Below are 26,362 nucleotides of genomic sequence, written 5' to 3'. Positions count from 1 at the left end.
ATTATGAGTATATACAAGCTTGTGAGTGGAACTGTACTACAAGTGATGTTTTGTGCAGGAAGCAGAAGACTTGGTGTCAGCACTGCTACCTGCTGACAAAAAAGCTGCCGCTCCAGAGATAGCAGTCTACTTGAAAGAGTCTGTGGGGAACTCCACCAGGATAGACTATGGAACAGGTATCATTGTTATGTTCACGTAGCCTAGTGGTTCCCAATTATCTTCTGTCATGCCGCCACTGGGGGACAGAAATGTCTTCGCACTCCCCCGATTTGAAATACTATTGAGAAACTGATATCTATTTATTAATCTGTACCGTACAGACTGGACTCGAAACTAAAACCAGCAAAATGCAACAAAATGGAGAGTAGTGAAGCATACAAGCGTATTCAAGAGTCAAATTGCATGCTGAGTACAACATTCATACATGTTGGCAGGTCTGCACTAATATTGGAAGAGAGTCATGCAAAGTACGACAAAGCCAACCAAGGAGGGAGTAGCAGGCAACAGCTGAGCTTTGTCTTGAGCTGGCAAAAGTTACCATGAAAACTTGCAGTTATAAAACAAAGGAAAGCAGAGGACCAGGCTGGATGGCAGGGGAACAAACTGGGGAAGACACTGCAACTATTAAATGCCGAAAAAGTAGAAGTCCAAGTGAGCGCATCCTCAAAGCATGGAAGGAAGAACCGACGTCTCCCAGCTACAATCAATTCTTAAGTAGCCCGACAGCCAGTCAGCAGCAGGGGTGCCCAGTTGTACCCCCTCCAGCCAGAGAGAGGACCTCTGAAAATGAAAATAAAATGTCACAAGGGACATTTTTGTTTGGGCGACTTGGGACCTCCAAAAGTGGGAAATTATATTGTAGGGTGAATCTTTCTGTGAGCTCCAACTGCACTAATGAAGAGGATGTGTAACAGTTGTTCTCTCATAACGTGTTGCTAAATTATATATTACATAACCTCGGGAACTGCCAAAAGCATCACTCCCGTAAATGGAAGGATGTTCAGATGATCAGTAATTTCTGAGGCCTTTACTACGAAAGTGGCCCAACATACCCACGCTTTGTGCTCATGATGCAGCTCAAGAAAACCTACAGTAAATAGCCGAAACAGAGTTCATCGGTACTGCGATGCTGGTTATGAGCTTACTTTGTGCTCAGTGCGGTCACATAAAAGAGAAGTCATATTATTCTACTTCCTCGCAAAAATGGAGCGATCACGGCAGGTGTATTTTAGACAAAAGGAGCAAGTAATTAGTGTGGAGCGTTATGAGGAGTTCAAAAAGATGATCACTGCCAAAAACAACATTGTCGTAGCAAATACAGCGAGGAAGGCAGAAAATGCTGGAGGTGTAAATGCGTAAGTAAACATTGATTATTATACTTGAATCTTATTGTTGTCATTTCTGAAAGCTCAGCATTGTGCAACATTTACATATTAAGTGTAGCCATTAAAAAAAACAACAACAACTGGAGCAACAACTGTGTTTTGAAATATGTCTACAGTCGTCCCTCGCTACTTCGTACTTTATTGCAGTTTTTCACAAAATAATTAATAAAACTAAAAATAAAATTCATGAATAAATACTGAGAGAGAAGTCATATGGAGTTTTCTAGTCACTAGGCGTCAGTAATGTTACATTGATGAGACATGACATGAGACCTTCACACTGCATGGAGTCAGCCATGGCATGTCCAACATTATAGAATGGGGAAAAAAAGTTCTCCCATTCTGTGTGGAAGTGGTATTTTTTGGCTTCTTACTTTGTTCTTCCCCACTCTGTTTGAAACACTTTCTTACGTTTAGAACAAATAAATTGGATGCTAACTAGTTAGCTCAGTAGCTTCCTATATGATGTGAGCAGTGGCCGTCCCTTGTACCCCTGCAGTGATCCTGTAGCCTGCGCATTAGTGTTGCGCAGTGTGATAGAAACAAAAAATAATCTGAATAATCAGAAATATTTTAGTCGTTTCTCAATAATCCACGACAGAACCTGAAGGACAGATGACTGTGTTTTTTTAATAGAAATGAACAGAAAGATGGAAAATAATCAAAAACATGGCACACTCCCTCACTTGACAGTACATTCATGCACATAGTAAAACACAAGTCAAAAGAAAAGTCAATTAATGCGATTGGTTCTCTTGTGAGCTGATGATGGCCAGGGAGCAGTCAGCAGGTAGAACCAGGGCAGGGGTGCCAACTCCTCCTGGCCGGGGAGAGATAGGAAGTGTTTGCCATCATGCTAACCATAGTGCTGCATGAGTCTTTGACTACAGTGACAGTTTGTTTGGGATGCAGCTTGTTAAGTAAACAAAATAAAGAAATTGTAGTCATTTAGAAATTAGGTCACATGTTAGTTTGAATTGAGTTTTTTTTTGCTCTTTTATTTTTGCAATCCTCACACACACACACACACACACACACACAAAGTTTCTCATCACATTTCAAGTCACATTTTATTTCCTTTTCAGGTCATGAAGCAGCTTTTGCGGCATTCCTCTGCTGCCTCTGTAAAGTGGGAGCCCTTGGGGTAGATGATCAGCTGGCGATTGTTTTCAAGGTTTTTAACAGGTAAATAGCCACCGTAGCCTTTTCTTGATCACTGCTTTGTATGTACCACAATGACAAATTCTTTATGAATTTTGTAAATACAGTAGATCCTCGCTTCTTGTCAGGGTTACGTTCCTGGCCCACCATCGAATGGCAAAAATCTGCGAGGAATTGATGCACCCATAAAAATTTCTATTTTTGATCCTCCTGCTATGTTGCAGTTGACATTCTCTTCTGGTTTTGGATCTACATTTGCAATTAAAGTGACTGTTGTAATTATTAGATTCGATTCAGCTCCAGAACCCTCCCCTTCTCTCTTCAGGTCCAGTGGTCACTAGCAAAAGATGATAACAAGCTAAATGTTAAATGTACAATCCAGGTTTAAGATGTAATATGCCTCACACACTTATTAAACACTTTTAAAGTATAACATGCACAATGGAACCTTGGTTAGCATCATTAATCTGTTCCAGAATGTCCGACTCTAAGCGAAACGGAAGCTAACCAAATACATTTTTCCCAAAAGAAATAATGTAAATCGAATGAATCCGTTCCAGATGTTAGATGTTACCACAAAACATGTTTTGATATTTTACAGTTTTACATGTAGAAAACACTTTGAAATGCATATATATTATTGTTGACAGACATATGGCAGTGAGATCAACACGGACACCATCTTTTGTGGTTTGCCTGTCTAACCTTGTCTGTCAGTCTGTCAATCACCATAGCGAACAAGAAGGGGCTCAGAGCTGATCCCTGATGCAGTTCCACCTCCACCTTGAACTCCTCTGTCACACCTACAGCACACCACACCACTGTCGTACAGTCCTCATACATGTCCTGCACCGCTCTAACATACTTCTCTGCCACTCCAGACTTCCTCATACAATACCACAGTTCCTCTCTGGGCATCCTGTCATAAGCTTTCTCCAGATCTACAAAAACGCAATGCAGCTCCGTCTGGCCTTCTCTGTACTTCTCTATCAACATCCTCAAAGCAAATACTGCCTCTGTAGTACTCTTTTTTTTTTTTTTTTTTTTTTTTTTTTTTGGCATGAAACCATACTGCTGCTCACAAATGCTCACTTCTGCCCTTAGTCTAGCTTCAACTTCATTGTATGGCTCATCAGCTTAATTCCTCTGTAGTTGCCACAGCTCTGCACATCTCCCTTGTTCTTAAAAATGGGCACCATCACACGTCTCCTCCATTCCTCAGGCATCTTTTCATTTTCTAAGATCCTGTTGAACAACCCAGTCAGAAACTCTACAGCCACCTCTCCTAGACACTTCCAAACCTCTACAAGTATATCATCAGGACCAACGGCCTTTCCACTCTTCATCCTCTTCAATGCCTTCCTCACTTCATCCTGAGTAATCTTTGCTACTTCCCGGTCCACAAAAGTCACCTCTTCTAGTCTTTGTTCTCTCTCATTTTCCACGTTCATCAGCTCTTCAAAGTACTCTTTCCATCTTCCCATCACACTGCTGGCACTTGTCAATAGACTTCCATCCCTATCCTTAATCACCTTAACCTGCTGCACATCCTTCCCATCTCTGTCTCTCTGTCTTGCCAACTGTATAGATCAGTCTCTCCCTCATTACTATCCAACCTAGCATACAAGTCATCATAAGCCTCTTGTAACATAACATTTTCTTAAATATGGATACAGTGTTCCCTCATTTACCATGGGGGATAAGTTTAAAATAGCCCGCAATAAGTGAAATCCACGAGGTAGACAACTTGATTTGTTTGCAATTATTAAATCCGTTTTTAATTGTTTTAATGCACTAAAACCCCTCACCATACACTTTACACTATATACTTATACACCATACACTACAAGACATTATTAAGTGACTACACGTGTCTTCACTCCTCTGACTGTGCTTCGTCCTGGCGCCGTTGAGCTGTAGCGTTTTTGTATCCTTGTTAAAACATATTGCTCCTGCAGTCGTCCTCCCCCTCATCCTACTCCTTGAACCCAAGATTAATTTAGACGGTTAGCTGCTGCTTCTTCTTCTTCGATTGTTTATTGGCGATTAGCAAGCAACTCACGCAGTTAGCTAGTTTGCTCGCAACGGCACAAAGGAGATTGACTGATTGACAATGGTTTACAGCCAATCCGGACCCAGACCACAATGGGCGCGGCCTCCCTTAACCAATAAGGACTGTTGTGGCTCTATATTTAGCCAGCTATTGTCTGCTGTGGGTTCCTAATATGCTCATGCAGGCACATACACAGACGAGTGGCGCTGCACGCGTCTTCAATGTGAGTACAAAACACCCTCTACTGGTAGAAGTAGTAAATACAATAACACACATACAACAGAGCACCGATAGATCACTCTAATACACCACAAGGACGCAGAACATAATGCGCTAAAAAAATATGCAAAATTGTATTTAAAAATCTGCGAAACAGCGAATCCACGAAAGGTGAACCGTGATGTAGCGAGGGAACACTGTTTTTAACCATGCGGCGTATTCAACCACAATTAATATGTTTGAAAAAATGTGATGTGGTGAAGCATTACTGTAATAATAAATAAGAATAACTTAGACTACGTGGAGACATTAAATAAAACAAGTATATTAAAAAGCATTGAGGATAAACATGAATATTACAGTAAATATTTTAACTTGAATTGTAATTTCTGTTTACAGTATATAGCAGTAGCTTGATGGTGATGAACAATAAATTAAATGTGTTTCTTAACATTGTTTTTTATTTTTATTTTTTTTTTCCCCCCGTTCTGTCCAGCCTTTAAGGCAGATAGAATTGTAGATCTAAATGCGCTCACGTGCTCAACAGATTTACTCTGCCAGGGAAAAGTGTGCGATACACTTCCACTGTTATACAGAATTTATTTACTTTGATCCTTGTTATCATGCAAATTTGGTCCGGTCCGGACCGGAGCAGGAGGGGACAGAGAAGAAGAGAAAAGAAAATGGGGGGTTGCGGGAATAAGAGGGAGACAAAAAAGACAGAAACAAGGACAACAACAGCAACAACATTTGTGACAATAACAGAACAACAGAAACAAACAGGACTACATCAGCAAATGTCTGTGACGACTATAAAGACCATGACGGAAGGGGCAACATAATATCAACAACCACAATGACAATACTGCATTGAAACAGTCACACATGATAGTAGTGATGAAATGATGAACTATGATGGTGATCAGAATGACAATAACTGTAATACACATCAATTTGGAAAACTATAATCATATTGCCGACATCACCGTCACTGTAATAAAACCAACAACATAATAACTCCCTGGTTAACTCAGTGAGTAATGTGGGGAAGTATGTATGTGTTGTGAGTGTGCATATGTACGTGTGTACAGGTATCTCTGTATGTGTGCAAGTCTTCCAGTGGGTGAGCGTGTAAATGTCACTGAAAATGCATGAAAGGAGAGGGACCCCCCTGATTGTTAACATTGTTGAATTTGGCATCATCTATGTTATTGTGGAGTTGTTATTGTCAATTGTTGTTGACTTCCAGCTTCTTTGTGATCTGATGTCTTTGACAAGAAGTACTTTCCACTGGTCCTCCGTTTAACTTGATGTACTGTAGATTTTGCAGTTGGCGCTCCAAGTGCCTTGAATTTTCCCCTGCTTTCTTGGTGATGTCAGCATTTTGCATTTTGTCAGACGCTAGTACCTTTCTCCTTGCTTTCAGTAATATGACCTTCTCATGCTGCAAATTCAACAAATGACCATTTTTACTTCTGTACAGTGAAATTGAGTTTATCATTGGGAAGTTTGTTCAATCAATTTGATGGTGGTGGATTACTTGAAAATTATACAGGTGGTCCTCAATCGGCAACACATAATTTGCGTAATAATTTGGAGTGCGGCGTACAATGAGAAGTGTTTTTTGTACCAACATCCTCTCCTCATACCACTGTAGTGCTATTGGTACTAACTTCCTCTCCTCATACCACTGTAGTGCTACAGCTATTCCAGTGGATTGGTTAACATCACTTTAAATCACAACCCTATTTTTTTGCAGGTATCTCTTTGTGATGCGGAAACTTCAGCGGACCTACAGAATGGAACCGGCTGGAAGCCAAGGTGTATGGGGCCTGGATGACTTCCAGTTTCTGCCTTTCATATGGGGCAGCTCACAATTTGTTGGTAAGAAACTTGAATGTCTCTATAAACCTTTAAAAGCATTTAGTTTTCTTCTTCTGTCCATTTACATTTGTGTGTCTTGGACTGACCATGCCAGAAGCATGGGAACGTCTCAGGGAAGACCAACAAGAGAGAACCTGAGTTAAAAGCACAGCAACAGCACTTGCATTCATGTGATTTTTTTTTTTACTTCTCTTTTTGCAAGAAATAGGTAAAATTATATTTTTGCAGACCTCAATATAACAGAATGTGAATAATGTGCTGCACATAACCCAAAATATAGGCAGTGTAAAGGCAATAGTGACACCTGCTGGTCAATTTATAAAATTGCATCCCTCTGTCCTGCAGATCACCCAACCCTAGACCCTCGGCACTTCGTTGATGAGAGAGTGGTTAATGAACATCACCAAGATTACATGTTTCTGGAGTGCATCAAGTTTATAAATGAGGTGGGGAAAATAAGTTATTGTGTGTATATGTCCTTATCGAAATTTTAGGAATTTAGATTTTTCACTGTTGGATCTTAATAGAGCTTCAAAATGCAAAAAGAAGAAATGGGAGTTAGACAAAAACAATTTTCAGTAAGAAATTTATTGCAAGCAAGCATTACAGAGAAATAGGCTGTTCTTCGGCTTGATCACTTTAATGCTTCTTTGCAGTAAATTGCTTACTCAATTTTTTTTGTCTCACTCCCATTTCTTCTTTTTGCATTTTGAAGCTCTGCTTAGAACCTCCTTAAGAACCAACAGTGCAAACTGGGAATTCTTGGAATTTCTCAAGTGGTTGTAACATTTTGATCAGGAGTTCCTGTATATATAGGGGTGTCATAATAATAATTTATGAATACAATCTAATAATTTATAAATACGTTAAAGTATAGGTAAAATGTACAGCATACATGTACCAATGTTAGAAAAGCCCCCAATTTTTACATGTTTATGTTTTTATGCCTCACTGATAATGTTTTTTCCCTCACGTGTTGAAATTTCACACTTTGTTTGGCGGTCCTTCAATGCACCACAGTGCTGTGACTCAAAGGTGAAACTTATATAGTGACTCCGATTCCATCTGTTCATGGATCATCTTACATTATCATTCATTAGTGTTTCATAAGTGTTGTGAGGCATATTTAGGGCTTAGAACTTGGATTGTGTGGCGAGTGAACAACGGCAATTGAAGAGAGAAGGGGAAGGTCCTGGACCTGAATCTAATCTAATCTAATAATTTCAACATTCACTTTTATTGCAAATGTTGATCCGAAATCAGAGGAGAACGTCAATGTCAAGCTAGCAAGAGGGTTTAGAGAGGGTGGAGTGAGAGGTGTGTCAAATATTTTTATGGGTGTTTCAATTAATTGTGTTTTTATTGTTATTTGCTGACTGTCCTGGAATGTAACCCCGTCAAAAAACGGGGATTTATTGTAAATAGGGTTGCTCCGATTAGGGTTTTATGCTTCGAATTTATGCCGATACTGATCACATGGATTAACTTTACATTTTTCAATTTATTTATGATGATTGGTATTGGTTAGACAATCCCAAGGGCCCCTGGCAAATAGGTCATTATTAAAAAATAAACATTTGGGCAGATGGTCGTTTTTTGCCTTTATTTGTGTGAAACTATTTTTGTACTATTTGACACAAACCTGATGATGCATGCTTTGGAGAAATGTGAATACATGGAAAAGAATTTGTTCCATAATTATTTTTCAGATCAAGATAAAAAAATAATCGGAATAAATATATTTTAGTAAATAGGAATCTGCTTTAGTTAAAAGAGAATAAATTCAGTGTCGTGGTTGCAGGGGTGTCCGACTTTCATCGCTATTAGAGCCGTCAACTACTTGTGTTTGATTTATGACTGGCAACATTTAAACTCTACACTACTTTTTTTACCAAGCACATCTCCACTCAAACAGTGTGGCCATCGTCTGTATGCTATTTTGTGCTCGTTTGTCATTATATAAAGACATAAAGTCTGAATTCAACAGTTATAATAAAAAAAAAATTTGAGTTGAAGCAAATATTACTCAAAATCAGCTGATATAGTATCACCATCATAAGGCTGGACACATTGTGTGTTTATGCTCATTAAACAACTACACGCAAATGGTGTTTGGAGGACAAGACATAATTAGTATAATGACAACAAGAGAGTGCGATTGTTCAGTGCCACTTGGAAAAGTTAGTACGTAATGTGATATCCACTTGTGGCTTCCCCGTAGGACAAAAACAAGCTCCAAACTAATAGCATTGCTTGTTTGTTTTAAAAACAAAATGTCATTGTGTTAAAAAGTCACATTTGCAGTCCGAAGACAAGAAGCAAAGTACAGCCAGTGACAGCTCGGCAAAACGTAGCTGGCTAGCTACAAAGTACAGCCAGTGACAGCGAGGCAAAGCGTGTAAACAAAGATGCAAGAATAGTTTACTCCAATAGGTTTGGTAAGGGAGTGATCAAACATGCTGGCATTGATTGGTGTAGCTTGTGTCAGGCTCAATACAAGACGTGTCATTTTGTTAGCAACCCTACGTGACACAGCAGACATGTAGGATTTGCTGCCGCACACTGATAGTTTTTTGTAATTGGCTTTGAAAGGCGTTTATCGGCATTTTTTTTTTTTTTTTTTTCAGAAATCGGCTGATATTGATCGGCGCTTCCCTAATTGTAATTGTTTCGCTTAAAATTTGCCGAGGGCTAATCATTTTTTAAAAATTATTTTAAAAACAAGCTGCAGGGTGAAAATGGCCAGACCGCACTTTGAGCACCCTTTGTTTATGTATCTTTGTAGTTAAGTGTGAGGAAGCAGACAAGTGCAACAGTAGGAATTTGAAGAGTGTGAAAAGTGATTTTATTTGTGCTAAAGTTTCTTATCTTGTTATCTATCAGGGTTTTCTGCCTTATACTGTAGTGACGCGCTGGCAAGACGTGGTGTTAGTAAGTTTCTTTAGGGTTTCTTGAGGGTTTTCCTCCCAAAGGGTACCCCTACGCCCTGGCACCCACCTCCCTGCTAGAGTACCCCATCGAGCACAGGTTGGTTCTAGGTGCAATGGCTACTAAACTGAAACTGCATGACACGCAGGTCCATCCTTACCAAAGGATTGTGACTGCTGACAGAGCCGCCACCAGCAACTAACGTATGACCTGCTGGGGCAGCCTGGCCACAGATGCTGATACATTAGGAGGGCTACGTCCGACTGTGAATGCTGGAGCCATAAATAGAGAGAGAAAAAAATAAGTTTCTTATTGGTTGAAGTGTAGTATTAATAGTTCCAGCTTGTAGCCCGCCTCCATTTCTACTGAACAATGGCGGCACACTGCTTTCATTTTATCCACTTTTTTTTCAATCAGGAAGCCTAAGTGTTTCCAAACAGTGGACTTTAATCACTATGTGCCACAAACACTTCCTGTTCCTCATATGTACCGTGGTGGAAATCGGTACGCCTTTGAAAAGTCTTGATCATGAATATATTAGAATGTTTTAGTTGTATTTGTTGTCCATCACTGCTCATGTTGTGTAGAATAAGAATACATACTGTATGTACCGTAGTAGTCCACAGCTGAATGAATGTGCTTTTGTTGAGGAAATAACAGACAGGGGAAAGCAGATGGATTCTGTTGGTTGTGTGCCAGAGCAGCAACTGCGCGCTTTGTTTTTGGTGTTTGGAGGAAAAGGAGGGGAGGAAAGTAGAGGGCAGGGTGTCGGTTGAGCAAGCTACATCCTTTTCCTCCTTCCCACTCAGACACACCGCCTCCTTCCCTCCTTCTCCTCCGCCCCCGTTTGACCTCTTCCACCCCTCATACAGTCCTGAAAGGGTGCAAAGGGGCCTCCGTTTTTTCTCTGCATATAACCTTTCGTGTAGGAACATACTTTGGGAATTTATTTACTTTTGACAAACATACACGCAAAATTCTGGTCAGAAGTTTCTCTGATGGGAATGCACTCTTGAATACCGACACTTTGCATATCAGAATTGGACATGATTGACTGTTGGATTAACTGGTGAATAGGCTGAGGTACTTACTTGACATGCTTATGTTATTGATCCTGGGAGGGAAATTGGTTAGCCCCACCCACACTAACTAACCCCATTTCCAAGGAGGGTACGAGAGCTGAACCCAGCGAGGGAGCTCTGGAACTGTGAACACTCGCCTCTGCCGAAGCCAATATGCAAGCCACCCCCAGAAAAAATGAAAGCTTTATGCCACTGTCCCCCCCAATAAATGCTCAAGACCCGCTCAACTATTGTATTAATTTAGCCTGGATCAATACCCCATATTTTGACAATCTGAACAATTCCACAGCCTTGTCACCTCTTCCTGTTTATTAGAAGTTCATCTCAATAATAAGTAACACACTTATTTCTGTGAAATTATCTTTCTGTTTGTATTTACATGCAACAAGGGTAACAAGTCTGTTTTCGTTTGCTAGTCATCTTAGTCTGGGTATCAATAACATTACTGTGCTCAGAACATCAACTAGAGCATACAATTCTACCTGTGTCCTGTAGGGGGCGGCAGTGCCATCCATCTATCATAAAACAGTTTTCATGATGAGAAATTATGCATTTTGGAAAAACCCTGAATCCACTGTCTGGTCCTGCACCAACATTGTCATACTGCTCCCTTTTATTAAGTTTTGCTGATGTTAGACAAGTTTTTTTTCTGTTTTTTTTTTTTTTTTTAAATACACTGTAACATATAATTGATAATTAGCGGTACTCTGAGCAAAACGTAATGAAACTGCTAAAAGCCGATGAATGAAAGTTATATGTGCATGTACAAGCTAGTGCAGTTAGGTCAATCATCAACCATAAACACAAAAGAAAAGATAAAGGCCGAAAAAAATTCTCACACAATTTACATGTTCAAAAACAACACTGGAGGAATTATAAACACATTTTAATTCTACCCCTCTGTCATCAAGTGATACTTTAATATTGGAAATGACAAACTATGGAACAATATAATTGTATTTAAATGTGTAAATAATTAAAAACACTATTATAAAATATATTTAATATGTATCAATAGTAGAGGACATAGAAAATTGCTCATATACTATGATATATAAATAATACAAGATACAATACAATGCAATATAGTTACAGTGGTGTGAAAAAGTGTGTGCCCCCTTCCTGATTAAATGTTTCAGATCATCAAACATATTGAAGTATTAGTCAATGACAACACAACTGAAAGCAAAATGCAGTTTTTAAATGAAGGGACAAAAAAAATCCCCTTTACCCCTCATTAAAACAATGTTTAAATGAGATAAATTTAGATTTATCAGTTTGGAAAAGGTTATAAAGCCATTTCTAAAGCTTTGGGACTCCAGTGAACCACAGTGATAGCCATTATCCACAAATGGCGAAAACATGGAACAGTGGTGAACCTGTAAAATTACCCCAAGAGCGCAGCGACGACTCATCCAAGAGGTCACAAAAGACCCCACAACAACATCCAAAGAACTGTAGGCCTCACTTGCCTCAGTTAAGGTCAGTGTTCATGACTCCAAAACAGCCTGACGAAAACGACTGCTGAACAAAAAGAACATTAAGGCTTGTCTCAATTTTGGCGAAAACATCTTGATGATCCCTAAGACCTTTGGGAAAATACTCTGTGATCTGACAAGACAAAAGTTGAACTTTTTGGAAGGTGTGTGTCCCATTACATCTATAAGGCCACATTTCAGAAAAAGAACATTATACCACCTGTATAATATGGTGGTGGTAGTGTGATGGTCTGGTGTTGTTTTGCAGCTTCAGGAGCTGGAAGACTTGCTGTGATAAATGGAACCATGAATTCTGCTGTCTACCAAAAATTCCTGAAGGAGAATGTCCGGCCACCTGTTGGTGACCTCAAGCTGAAACCAAGTTGGGTTCTGCAGCAGGACAATGATCCAAAACACACCAGCAAGTCCACCTCTGAATGGCTGAAGAAAAACAAAATGAAGACTTTGGAGTGGCCTAGTCAAAGTCCTGACCTGAATCCTACTGAGATGCTGTTGCATGACCTTAAGAAGACGCTTCATGCTGGAAAACCCTCCAATGTGGCTGAATGACAACAATTCTGCAAAGATGAGTGGGCCAAAATTCCTCCACAGCGCTGTAAGAGACTCATTGCAGGTTATCACAAACACTTGATTGCAGTTGCTGTTGCTAAGGGGGGCCCAACCAGTGATTCGGTTTAGGGGGCAATCCGTTTTCCACACAGGGCCATGTAGGTTTGGATTTGTTTTCTCTCCTACTAATAAAAGGTTTCATTTAAAAACTGCATTTTGTGTTCAGTTGTGTTGTCATTGACTAATATTTACATTTGGTTGATGATCTGAAACATTCAAATGTGACAAACATGCAAAAAATAAGAAATCAGGAAGGGGGCAAGCACTTTTTCACACCACTGTATATATAGGGTGTCCCTAAAGTCTGGACAGACAATATAATATGCATACATTAATAAAGCAAAATGTAATTTAGTTAGTCATTCATTCATTTATTTGTGAAAAATCTAAATGACATAATATACTGTATAATTACATTAATACAATTTTTTCTTTGCTTGTCTTATTTCACCCCAAAAATAGATATATTATTTTACATAATTGTCTAATACACTAAGTCCCCAACTAACGAACACAATTGGTTCCAGACGACCGTTCTTAAGTCGAAAAAAAATTAATATTACCAATTATATATGTACTACATGTATGTGTATACATACAAAGTATATGCGTATGTAAGTAAATATGAGTTTGGATGCAGTAGTAATATTAAACGAGGATAATTCATGAAAAAAACAATACTAAAAATGATATAATAATACGTAATGATAAATGTTATTTACCTTTGAAGAGGAGTGGTCGAGCATACGTCGTTGGTAGTGGCGGAGGAGGAGATATTGGAAAAAAAGGACAAATCGTTGTCATCGTTAGACTCTTCTAAAAGAGGTAGTGTTCTGTGGGTGGTGTAGAATTAAGCAGCCCTATTAACTCTTCATAAACTTTAATCACACGCTCTGTCCGGGTTGTATCATACAGCCACAATGTAGCTTTCTATCCCAGGCGTCTGTTGGTCCCGTTAGCAGTGTCACAGTGCCCTCTGCTAGTCAAGCATGTACCAGTATAAATTTGGGCTTGCTGGTCAAGCATGTAACAGTATAAATATGGATTTACAAGGCAAAACACATGAAAATATAGACCAGTCAGCTTGTGTTTGTATCTCCGAAAGTTCGCACGTCGGATGTTCGTTAGTAGGGGATTTAGTGTATATGCATTTTTGCCATGGTCCAGACCTGTTTTTTTTATGTTTTTAATGTATATGGATAAAATAAGAGGTTACCTGTTTAAGTGGCAGGACATTCTAGATGAAGTCAGGCGTCTGAGCATATCAACACCAAAATCAGGCAGTGATTTTGCAACATGTTCAGTATGTAACAGTCCTGTCCCTTTTGAGAAATGACCAAATTTTCTTTAAATTTTAACTCATTATGTGGATAAAAGACACCTGTCACACAAACACTCTTTTCTATTGAAACCTCTCCACCACCATGGGCCAAAGAGCTGACCTGTAGACCTACACAAGACTGGCATGGACTACAAGAAGCTTGGTGAGAAAGAAAGCACTATTGGTGCAGTCATTGATAAATGGAAATCCAAGATAACATTCAGTCACCCTCACTCTGGAGCTCCATGTAAGATTTCACCTGGTGAGGAAGGTGAGGGTGCAGCCCACAATGACAGGGGAGGATGGTTGAGTTGTGAGCACAGTCAGAAAGAAAAGCATTAGTTAGTAAGACACTTTGCTGTAATGGATTGAGATGCTGCAGTGCTCGCAAGGTTCCCCTGCTCAAGAAGACACATGTAGAAACCCGTCTGAACGTTTGACATGAAAACACCTGAAGAACAAAAAAAAAATGTGACCAAAATTGAGCACTTTGGCATCAAATCGACTTCCCGTATGTTACAAAAAAAATAAAATAAAATTTAATCCTAAAAAAGAAATAAAATGTTCAAAAAAGGATTCATTCTTGTTAACTCATTCAGTCCCAGTCATTTTTCAAAACACAACCCCTTCAGTACCGACTATTTTAGACGATTTTGACTGATCTTTCAAGGCACACAGAATATTGTGTTTTATGGCTATATAAACATGGAACTTACCAAAAGAAAGATTAGGCTCTGTCTTTCTTCAGGAAAAAAAAGTTTGTTTTTATTGTTTTCCATTCTTGAGTAATCAGCAGTAACTTTCAGGAAAACAGCCGTCCCTGACTAGAAAAGGGAGAAAACCAGCTTTTTGTGAAAAGATACATTTCTAGCATAACTTTCACTTTGACACAGATATTTTCTGCTTTTGTGACAGCTCAAATATCTAAACTATACCAAACAAAAACAACACAAAAGTGCGTGCGTGTGTTTGCGTGTCCATGCGATAAAATTTCTCTACAATGCGTAACCTTCTGCACGCTACACTTCCTCTTTCTACTCATGTGAATTTCTTTGGTCCTCATGATCTCTGCCGAGCTCTTATCAAATGCACTTCTGCCCCCTAGTGGCTGTTTTTATGGCATTAAAGTTGCTCTGAAGCCAAATCCATTGGTCGGAGGTTGCATCGTTACCTCTTTTAGCCTCTTGCACACAAAAAAATGTAAAAGCCATAAAAGCCAGTTTTATAAAAAAGTATAGCAATGTCTTTGGTATTGAATGAGTGAATCACCTCAAAAATTGGTTTGTGCATGCTTGATGCCAGTGTTTCCAGGAGGCTCGTAGCAATGTTGCTCCAGGTGGTGAAGATGGCTTCACAGAGGGCATCCACTGTCTGGAACTGATGTCCATTTTTGTAAACTTCCCTTGCCATCCATCCCCAAATGTTGTCAATTGGATTTAGATCAGGGGTCCACACAGGATGGTCCAAAAGATTGAGCTTATTCCTCTGGTAGAAGTCCTTTGTCAGGCGGGCATTGGTAACTTCAGCGTTGTGCTGTTGAAAAAGCCAGTCATTACCACACAGATGAGGGCCTTCAGTCATGAGGGATGCCCCCTGCAACATCCCCACATAGCCAGCTGCCGTTTGGCGCCCCTGCACAACCTGAAGCTCCATTGTTTCACTGAAGGAAAAAGCACCCAATATCATGATATCACCCCCCCCCAATTGTGGCGTGTGGAAAACATCTTGGTTTGGATCTCCTTGTCATGCCAGTAACGTCAAGGCCGTCAAGGTTACTTTTTTCCTCAGCAGAGAATAAAACTTTCTTCCACTTTTCAATGTCCCATGTTTGGTGCTTCCAAAATGGGGCAAATTTGTGGCGTTGAAGGAGACAAGGTTTTTTTCTTCTTAAAAACCTTCTCTTTCAGGTGCCGTCTGATGGTTACTGGACTGCTCTCAGGACCAGTAACAACCTTCATTTGGGCTGAGGATCAGATCCTCCAGCTCAGGGCCGGTGACATTTGTTTGTGTCTACACTTGACTTTTTTTGTTCCATATTCCTCAGGATCTTTGAAGAAATTTCAAATGACTGTCTTACTGCGTCCAACCTCAGCTGCAAGAGGCCTTTCTTATGCAGCACGATGCAACTCAACAATTCCACTGTGTTCAAGGAGAGTCACTTCTACTGCAAATGAGTAGAACGTCAAGACAGTTTAGATTACAGATTACTCGGCCCTCTCCGTTCACCATAATTAAAAAATATGAATTAATTGGTAAATGATTGTTGTTTCGTGGTTGACTATGGTCTATTACTCGTCCAAAAATATTGAAAGACAAGTTATATGTAGTAGGGATGCTGCGATGGATCGGCCAATTTCCATAAAAAACACGTGATCGGCATATACCGATAAATGCCTTTCAAAGCCGATCACAAAAACCGATGGCCGTGCGGCGGCGACGTGACAATTCATGTCAGGACAACACAAACATGACATGAATGTGCATGTGTGCTGTGTCACGTAGGGTTGACAACGCCTGTATTGAGCCCACAAGGAACACGCATTGTCCCGTATTGCCGCGACAATCAACACTAGTCTGTAAAACCTCAATGCTTTCTGTTTGACAGCTTGACACAGGCTACGGTAATCAATGCCAGTGTGTTTGATCACTCCCTTGTCAAAACTATTGCTGTTCGACTTCTCTTGCATATTTCTTTACACGCTTTGCCTAGCTGTCTGCAGCTAGCTTGCTAGAATTATCCGCATAGCTTCTCAGTCGTCTGAGTCCAAATGTGACTTTTCACCAAAGTGATACTTTGTTTTTAAAAGAAACAAGCAATGCGGTTAGTTTGGAGCTCATTTTTGTCCCAAGGGGAAGTAGATATTACATCCATCGGGAAGGTACGAACTTTTTCAAGTGTCTATTGTTGTCATGATACTAATTATGTCTTGTCCTGCAAACACTTTTTGTGTGTTGTTGTTTAATGAACATAATTATGATTGCTGTATTAATATATAATCAGTATATTTCCTATGCTTTTGTATTACTCCAGAACATGCATCAAATTAAATTCAAGTTTGTGTAAAATAGTACAAGAATTGTTTCACACAAATAAAAGCAAAAAAAAAAAAAGACAATCCACCCAAAAGTTTTATTCAAAAATGACCTATTTGCTAGGTGCCCTTGGAATTGTCTAATGGCAGCCCTGGCCAATAGCAGTCATTATAAATACATTGAAAACTGTACAGTTAATCCATGTGATCGGCCGATCTCACTCACAAAAAAGTTATCCTCCCATTCCGTGTGGAAGTGGTAAGTTTTTGTCTGCTTACTTTGTCCTTCTTCCTCACGCCGTTTGAAACCATTTCTTAAGTTTAGAATAAATTGGAAGCTAACTAGTTTGCTCGGTAGCATGCTATGTTCAAAGCGGCGGACGTCTCTAATGTCCCTGCAGTGATCCCATAGCCTGCCAGAAGAGTTGCACATTGTGGTAAAAGAATAATAGGAGTGTAAAGGCAGGGGTGGTTCATGTCTACAGGGTTCTAATAATATTAAAAACTGTATTTAGAAAGTCTTAAACAGGTTTTCTATGCCCCTACTATGAAAAATTTCCATGAATTAATATTAATCCTACTTCGCTTATAGCAGTTGGGTCTGGAACCAATTAACCGTGATAAACGAGGGATGACTATATGGAAAGTGTGAAAATGCGAGCGGAGTCTGCAGAGTTCAGCCACAACTAGCAGTGCAGCCACCGGACCAAAGCAGCAATCAATTGAATATGCTTTATTTACTTTGTATGTTAATACAATTCTGGACTAATCTGTAGTTTATTTCGTTTTTACAACAGATGCTTTACAACTGACATATTAAAAACAATCTAAAAAAAATGTGACAACATGGGAAAAAAAAGTATTGTGATCATTTTTGCTATGTCGCCCAGCCCTAGAATTACGTCAGAATTGTTCTTTAGTCTGTTGCACATATTAGGTTTTGTTGGTTATTTCTTTGTTAGCATACTGTCTCCATATGTTCACCTGAGTATATTCCTCTTATTCTCACACGTGTGGATAATTCCAACACAGGCTCAGTATTTAATTCACACACAAGGCTGTGTGTGTGCGTGAGTGCATGGGCCTAAACATGAGTCACTTCCTTCCACACATGCTGCTGTGAATCACTCCTTCCTCCAGGGAATACGGGCTGTCTCCACCCCCCTTTTCCTCCCTCTTCCATGCCCCTCCCCCCTTGTGTTCTCATGCGAGGCCATGGAAAGTCTCTCGAGTGGTGGGGGTGGGATGGAAAAAGGAGGGGGTTGTTAGATTGATGCCCCAGGGTCTGGGTTTGGGTTCCTTTAGCTCTTGGGGAAATATGGTGGGGAAAACACCGTGTAACTTCATTCATAAATTTGGTGGTTTTCAAAAGATTGTTTTTGTTTTGTTGTTAGAAGTGCATTGATTGTTTTAGAGTTTTTAGCTTTGCTTACAGCAGATGAATGAGCAGTAGCCACATGAACGGTCAATTATGATTAAAATGCTGCTAGCATTCTCTCACGGCATATATTTTTTAAAATAAACTACAGAGTGGGATGATAAACAGGGTCACAACGTGTGTGTGTGAGAGAGAGAGAGAGAGAGAGAGAGAGAGAGAGAGAGCGAGAGAGAGAGTGCGTGTTGGGGAGAGAAGAAAGAAAAATTCATCAGCCTTCTAGAGACCAAGGGACATTATCGCGTGTAGAGCAGTAGACGGAGCGAACTAGCTGTAAGTTTGTACTTATCCATGCTGGCAGGTTTATTTTCTTTCTCGATAGCTGTATTACAGCTGAGCCTGCGCTCCTGCTTAGGACCTGTCCACACGAGGGTGTTTGGCTGGTTGAAAAACAAATTGCATCCACACAGTGTCGGATCAGTAAATAGTCACATCCACATGGAAACGGTTGACTAGGTGAAAACGATGTAATACATAAAGCACACCTTCGTGTGGCGCTGTAAACAGACATGCAGACAGAACCATGTGACACAACAAAACCATAGAGCAGGGGTGTCCAAAGTGTGGCTCGTGGGCCTATTACTGTACAGCCTTTATATGAGAATAAAAAATATCATTTTAGTAACATAAAGCTGAATATTAAAGAAAGACGTTATTTTTTCTGAAGTCGTAATATTAGGAGAACAAAGTTGTAATTTTGGCAGATTAGGTGGCGGGAAAATGTAATAATGTTGCAAAAATAAAGTCAAAATATGGGAATAAAGTCATAATTAGAAGAGGAAAATGTACAAGAAAGTTGAAATATTTGGAGAAAGGGGGGGGGGAAAAGCAACAGCAAAAATGAAAATAAGAGCTGTAATTAGATATTAAAATATTAAGAGAAAGTAGTCGTATTCTTGCGAGGAAAAAATTTTGCAATTTTGTATTAGTATTATTATTATTATTTAAAAATATTCCTATTATGAGAAACAAAATAAGGTAATTGGTAAATTACATTGGGGGGGAAGTTGTAATTTTATGGGAATAAAGTCAAAATATTATGGGAATAAAGTAATAATATTACAAGAAGAAAATATATGAAGATTATTTAAGAAGAAAGTTGAAATATTTGGAAAAGAAATATTTTACAAAATATCAAAGTGACCCTTGTATCCTTTCATTTTTTACTATGTGGTCCTTGCTGGAAAAAGTTTGGACACTCCTGCTTTAGAAGAAGAAAGAAAGCATGTGCATAAAGTTTGTTAAGTCGTAGTATAATAGTAAACAAACATTTTGTAGCATTCCTTCCGCCATTGCAGCTTCGACTACTGCAGTCTCACAAAGTTTTTATTTTTAACCTAGTAATATTGTGGGCCGCACAGTGCCCGAGTGGTTAGCATGTTGGCCACACAGTCAGGAGATCTGGGTTCGAATCGCCGTTGGGCATCTCTGTGTGGAGTTTGGATGTTCTCCCTTTGTGTGGGTTTTCTCCGGGTACTCCGGTTTCCTCCCACATTCCAAAAGCATGCATGTTAGGTGAATTGGTGACTCTAAATTGTCCATAGGTATGAATGTGAGTGTGAATGTTTGTCTATATGTACCCTGCAATTGGCTGGCGACCAGTCCAGGGTGTACCCCGCCTCTTGCCCAAAGTCAGCTGGGATAGGCTCCAGTATACCCACGACCATAGTGAAGATAAGCGGCATAGAAAATGGATGGTTGGATGAATAATATTGTGGAAAAAAATCACTATTTCGGGGAATATTTCGACCTCACGTGTGGCATGGCATGTTCATAAGCTGCTGTAAGAAACAACACACCTCTTGAGCTCCCACACGTTGGTGTTCTTTTTTGTACTTGGTGTTCTTTACAGTGCTTCCTGGAGTGGCTATTGTATCATCAGTGTAACATTACCTAGACACACCTAGTGACCACTGTAGAATACCACATATCACATCATTTTTGAATTCAATATTTTTTCGATAATTGGGTTCACATTTAGACATTTTTATGCTTGTAAATGTGTATTTTTAGCATAAAATATGTCACATTTGCTTAAATATGCATATTTTTTAACTAATAGTTGGCCATACTCAGCCATGAAACAGCAGCGATTTATTAAATAATATATTCATTCATTCATTTTCCATGCCACTTAATCCTTTAAATAATATATAGTACGTTATAAAAATTGTGATAGAGTGAAGCTGTGAAATTCAAAGCATAAAGTGGTGAGGGATTATTTGAAAGGGCAGACTTTGATGGTTACTATAGATGTGAAAATGTACACATCTTTAATACACTTTCCTGCAAAATAGTATTACATGTTGTCATGAATGTACTTGTTACTACATGGTCACAGCCCATATGTAAAACAATAAAACCTTGTTGCAGGTTTTTGGAGGTGTTTTAATAGCGGTCTTTGTCGGCAACATACTGTAGGCGTGTCCCATTATGTGCAGGAATGAGCTGCCTCTTTTTATCTGTTTTTATATTTTTACAACTCACAGAAAGAGAAAGACTTGTGTTCATGTCTCACATAGGGATTGTGGATGATTCCAAAAAACTGCAGTTTTCTTTTAAGCGCGTGCATGTCTGTTGTCTCCTTATCTCCTGGGCAACATTAAGGCAAAGCGCTTCTCTGTTTTTAGCCGGCACAGCGCTCCACGTGATGCTACCAGCTAGTCAAATTTGCATTTCCGCTTAGACCTGTTCTGCTTGTCATTAGATTTTGCAACTTTTCAGACCCTGTTAAAGACTTAGCACCTAGGGACAAAACAAGTGACTGAAAGTTGAAAAGTGTCGCTAATATTTATCCGTATGACATTATAACTTGTCTCTGTAGTGGCTGAAAATGTCTTGGAAAATGAGTGATTGCGCCCAAGTCCAGCATGGTATGAATGGCCTAGTGTAGTATAAGTCGTCAATATTGTGCTATGGTGGAGCCACACCTACAAAATTACATTTCATATTTGTTTCCTCCATCTTTTGTTTCATTTTCTAGATGAAGACCGGCCCATTTGCCGAGCACTCTAACCAGCTGTGGAACATCAGTGCTGTTCCGTCCTGGTCCAAAGTCAACCAGGGACTGATCAGAATGTATAAGGCTGAGGTGAGACTACTTTCCTGTTCATTCACCTCATTATTGAATCCTTATGGAAGTGTAAGTTGCCATGGTTATACAACATGGGAAAAGAACGGAAATAAAACCTAACTGAATACTGTAATTTGAAGGATACAAATACCAAATCTAGATGTATAAATATATTTCAGTACAGGGTTTCTTTTAGGATTTTTTTGAAGCAGTGGTGGTGGGCTACATGGGAGGGGGACTGCCACCACTGTGGCACAATTTTTTTTTTTTTATTATGACAAATTACAATTATTTATGACTTATTTTTAACTTATTAGCTTTGCTTTTTTCAACAACCAGCAGAACATGAACCGAGAACCTTCCAAAACTGTTATTTTATTTAAAAGTTGCTGAGAGCACTTAACCCGAGAGTCAAAAATGTCAAGTCTCCTTTTGTTACCTGACTTATTTAACCCAATAGTACTTATGTGACTATTAATACAAAAGTATAAAATTTGTACTATTTGACACAAACCTAAATGTAATTTGATGCCTGTTTTAGAGTAATATGAATAAATCCATCCATCCATCTCCTTCCGCTTATCCGAGGTTGGGTCACAGGGAAGCCCAAACTTCGCTCTTCTCAGCTACTTTGTCCCGAGGCGTTCACAGGCCAGTTGAGAGACATAGTCTCTGCAAAGTTTCCTCGGTCTTCCCCGAGGCCTCCTACTCGGGTAGGCCTCCTACTCGGCATACCCGACTTGGGTCGGGTATGCCCTGAACACCTCCCCAGGGAGGCATCCGGGAGGCATCCTGACCAGAAGCCTGAGCCACCTCATCTGGACCTTCTCAATGCGGAGGAGTAGCTGTTCTACTCGAGTGTCTCCCGGATGACGGTACTTCTCACCTTATCCCTAAGGGAGAACCCAGCCACCCTACGGAGAAAACTGATTTAGACTGTTTGTACCCACGGTCTTGTCCTTTCAGTCACTACCTAAAGCTCATGACGATAGGTGAGGGTAGGAAGGTAGATTGACTGATAAATTGAGAGCTTTGCCTTTCGGCTCAGCTCCCTCCTCACCAGAACAGGCCGATGCAGAGTCCGCATCATTGCAGACGCCGCACCAATCCGCCTGTCGATCTCTCATTCTATCCTTTCCTCACTCGTGAACAAGACCCCAAGTTACTTAAACTCCACCACTTGGGGCAGGATCTCAGCCCCGACCCGGAGATGGCTCTCCACCCTTTTCCGAGCGAGAACCATTGACTCTGACTTGGAGGTGCTAATTCTCATTCCGGCCGCTTCACACCTGGCTGCGAACAGATACAGGGAGAGTGGAAAGTCATGATGAAGCCGACAGGACCACATAATCTGCAAAAAGCAGAGACATAAACCTGCCTCCAAACTGGAACCGCTCAACGCCCTGGCTGCACCTACGAATTCTATCCATAAAAGTAATGAACAGAATCGGTGACCAAGGGCAGCCCTGGCGGAGTCCAACCCTCACGGAAAACGGGTCCGACCTATTGCCGACAATGTGAACCAAACTCTCACACCGGTCATACAGGGCACGAACCACCTGATTTAGGTGGTCCGGTACCCCATATTCCCTGGGGACTCCCCAGAGTATTCCTCGAGGAACACGGTCGAATGCCAGTCCACAAAATACATGCAGACGCTGCCGAGAGTGTAGAGCTGTTCCACGACCAGGGCAAAAACCACACTGCTCCTCCTGAATCCGAGATTCAATTATACGGCGGATCCTCCTCTCCAGAACCGCTGAATAGACCTTACCAAGAAGGCTCAGAAGTGTGGTCCCACAATAGTTGGAACACACCCTCCGGTCCCCCTCCTTAAAAAGAGGGACCACCACCCCGGTCTGCCAATCCAGAGGCACCGCTCCCGATGTCCACACAATGCTGCAGAGTCGGGTCAACCAAACATGCCCACAGTATCCAGGGCTTTAAGGGACTCCGGGCGAATCTCATCCACCCCCGGGACACTGCCATTGAGGAGTTTTTTGACTAGCTTAGCAACCTCAGCCCCAGAGATAGGAGAGCCCACTTCGGAGTTCCCAGGCACTGCCCGCTCACTGGAATGTGTCGGTGGGATTGAGGAGGTCTTTGATGTATTCCTTCCACCGGTCCACAACATTTCGAGTTCACATCCCCACCATACACAGTTTTGACTGTGCACTGCTTCCCTCTCCTGAAACGGCAGATGGTGGTCCAGAATCTCTTCAAAGCCATCCGGAAGTCATTCTCCATGGCTTCTCCGAACTCCTCCCATGCCTGACTTTTTGCCCCCAGAGCTGGTAACCGCTTGGCCTGCTGGTACCTGTCAGCTGCCTCGGGAGTAAAGTGGGTCAAAAAGGTCTGATTGGACTCCCTTCTTCAGCTTGATGGCATCCCTCACCACTGGTGTCCACCAACGGGTTCTGGGATTACCGCCAAGACAGGCACTGACCACCTTACGGCCACAGCGTTGAAGCCGCCTTGACAATGGATGCACGGAGCATGGCCGCCGCCTCCCTTGGAACATAATCAAAGCTCTCCCGGAGGTGAGAGTTCAAACTCCTTCTGACCGGGGACTCTGCCAAACGTTCACATCAGACCCTCACAATGCTTTTGGGCCTTCCAGGTCTGACCAGTATCCTCCCCCATTCGGAGCCAACTCACCACCAGGTGGTGATCGGATGACATCTCCGCCCCTCTCTTCACCCGAGTGTCCAAGACCTGTGGCCGCAAGTCCGATGACACCACCCCAAAGTCTATCATCGAACTGTGGCCCAGGGTGACCTGGTGCCAAGTGCACATGTGGACACCCTTATGCTTGAACATGGCGTTCGTTATGGACAATCTGTGACAAGCACAGAAGTCCAATAACAAAGCACTACTCGGGTTCAGTTTCGGGGGGGCCGTTGCTCCTGATCACGCCTTTCCAGTTCCCGCTGTTGCTGCCAACATGAGCATACGAATACATGGGAAATGAATTGTTCAAATGAATTTTTCAATAATATATTTTTTGGTTCAAAATAACACAATTAACAAAATAGTTGAAATATTTTTGTTATAGAAATCTGTCGTGTATAAACAATTCAGACTCCAGGTGTATGATAACACAGGTGGATGCAACTTGCAGCACTATTAAAGCTACTTTGCCAAAAAGAAAGCGAGGTTTGTTTGTGCCACGATCAATTGCATGTAGCGGAAACCCTGCAGTAGGTTTACAGCCAGTCTTATGCAAAATTTTGAATTTTGAATTTCAATTCATTTGAAGAACTGGAATTTGACTTGAATTGGCTCCATCCCACAGGATGTTGAATTTTAATGGCAGGAAGTTGAATTTAATTCACTGCGATTCAGAGAAGTTCCTTCTCATCAAGAATTTGTCATGTTTGACAAAGGTATTGGCTTAAATACTAAAAATATTTCACAAACACTAAAACACAAATTTCCTCTATTTGGAATAATATGTATTATTATTTTCATTTGAAAATGAGCAAATAACAAATTGTAGTAACTGCAATAGGACTGCAAGTAACGATTATATTCTTTGTGAATTAATCTGAAGCTTGTTGTTTCGACTAATGGAGTAATCGATTAGGTTCTCGATGGACCCATCTATATGAACTAAAAACAGTTCGTGGTTTGGGCCACAACATATCAGAAAAGAGGGAAAAATGTCCAACACTGTTTTCCAATGTGTGTGATGTGTGTGAATATCTTGTTATGAAAGATATTAGGTCAGCTTTTCATGGCCAATCATTAAGTACATAAAAAGTATTCACATTTTCGGGGCTGAAATCAGAGGATATTTACATTTTTAAATAACAAAACGATGATTCAACAAACAAAATAGTTGTTGATTAATTGTTGCAGCTCTAAAATGCAATTACAGTAGTAAATGTATAGGGTAGCATTGTCGGTTCTAATTGTCTTAAGTTCCACAAAGGTGGAACATAAAATTGTAGATCACAGTAGAGGTGGCTGACACTGCAGGCTAGGCCATTCTTTTTTTTGTTATTTTTTTGCTGTTTCAGGAAGTACTGTATATTTATGTGTGTTTTACGTGTGTGTGTGTGTGTGTGGATTTTTTATGTTAAGACACATAAATTTCCCATTTTAGGGGATTATTGAAGTTTAGCTATCGATCGATCTTTTACTGATACTGATCGCAATACTTTTTACTTGAGACTGTTCTCAATTCATGATTTTGTGATTCTGCCTTTAATTTGTTAATAGTGATTATAATGACAATAAAACTCAGGACCAAAATTTTAGAAACAAAAACAAACTTAATTTTGAACAATTTAACAATATACTGTAATACAATGTAACAATATCAACAATATAATACAGTGGAACCTTGGTTAGTGTCATGAATCCATTCCGGAAAGCCAAAAATGTTCACACAAAAGATGTGTGTTTATAGTTTTACAATTAGAGTTTCACATGCAGAAAACAATTCACAATGCGTACAAAACATGTTTATGACCGTCTGAATACAGTTTTTAACATGATTAGAACCCTCTAGACATGAAATAACACCCCTATAGTCACCTTTACACTCCTATTACACAATATAGTAGACATAATAAGAGAAAAGAAGCTATTTAAGACATAACTAAGACTTGTGCTCGTGTCTGGTACTATAAATGTGTTCCCATAGGGAAGCTGAGTGGCGGATGAACGGGACGTT

General features: G+C 40.3%; 1 protein-coding gene across 4 annotated transcripts in view; it reads left to right on the top strand.

Annotated features, from left to right (window-relative positions):
• Window positions 1-26,362, top strand: part of ptpa (protein phosphatase 2 phosphatase activator) — a 44,149-nt gene that overhangs the window by 7,281 nt on the left and 10,506 nt on the right. For 3 of the 4 annotated variants that reach the window (XR_008566635.1, XM_054758334.1, XM_054758335.1), the window contains exons 5-9: window positions 59-176; window positions 2,471-2,570; window positions 6,578-6,702; window positions 7,048-7,148; window positions 21,592-21,699. Coding sequence is in view for 3 of the 4 variants with exons in the window: in XM_054758334.1 (XP_054614309.1) it covers window positions 59-176; window positions 2,471-2,570; window positions 6,578-6,702; window positions 7,048-7,148; window positions 21,592-21,699 (552 nt within the window). In the remaining variant the exon portion in view is untranslated. Of the gene's footprint in view, window positions 1-58; window positions 177-2,470; window positions 2,571-6,577; window positions 6,703-7,047; window positions 7,149-12,458; window positions 12,941-21,591; window positions 21,700-26,362 lie in introns of those variants that run through there. The other variant, XM_054758336.1, reaches the window with a different exon arrangement.

The sequence above is a fragment of the Dunckerocampus dactyliophorus genome, chromosome 17, assembly GCF_027744805.1.
Source record: "Dunckerocampus dactyliophorus isolate RoL2022-P2 chromosome 17, RoL_Ddac_1.1, whole genome shotgun sequence".
In the NCBI taxonomy this organism is placed as follows: Eukaryota; Metazoa; Chordata; class Actinopteri; order Syngnathiformes; family Syngnathidae; genus Dunckerocampus; species Dunckerocampus dactyliophorus.
The sequence above is the reverse complement of the archived record's forward strand: the minus strand, read 5'-3'. Positions and strand labels throughout refer to the sequence as shown.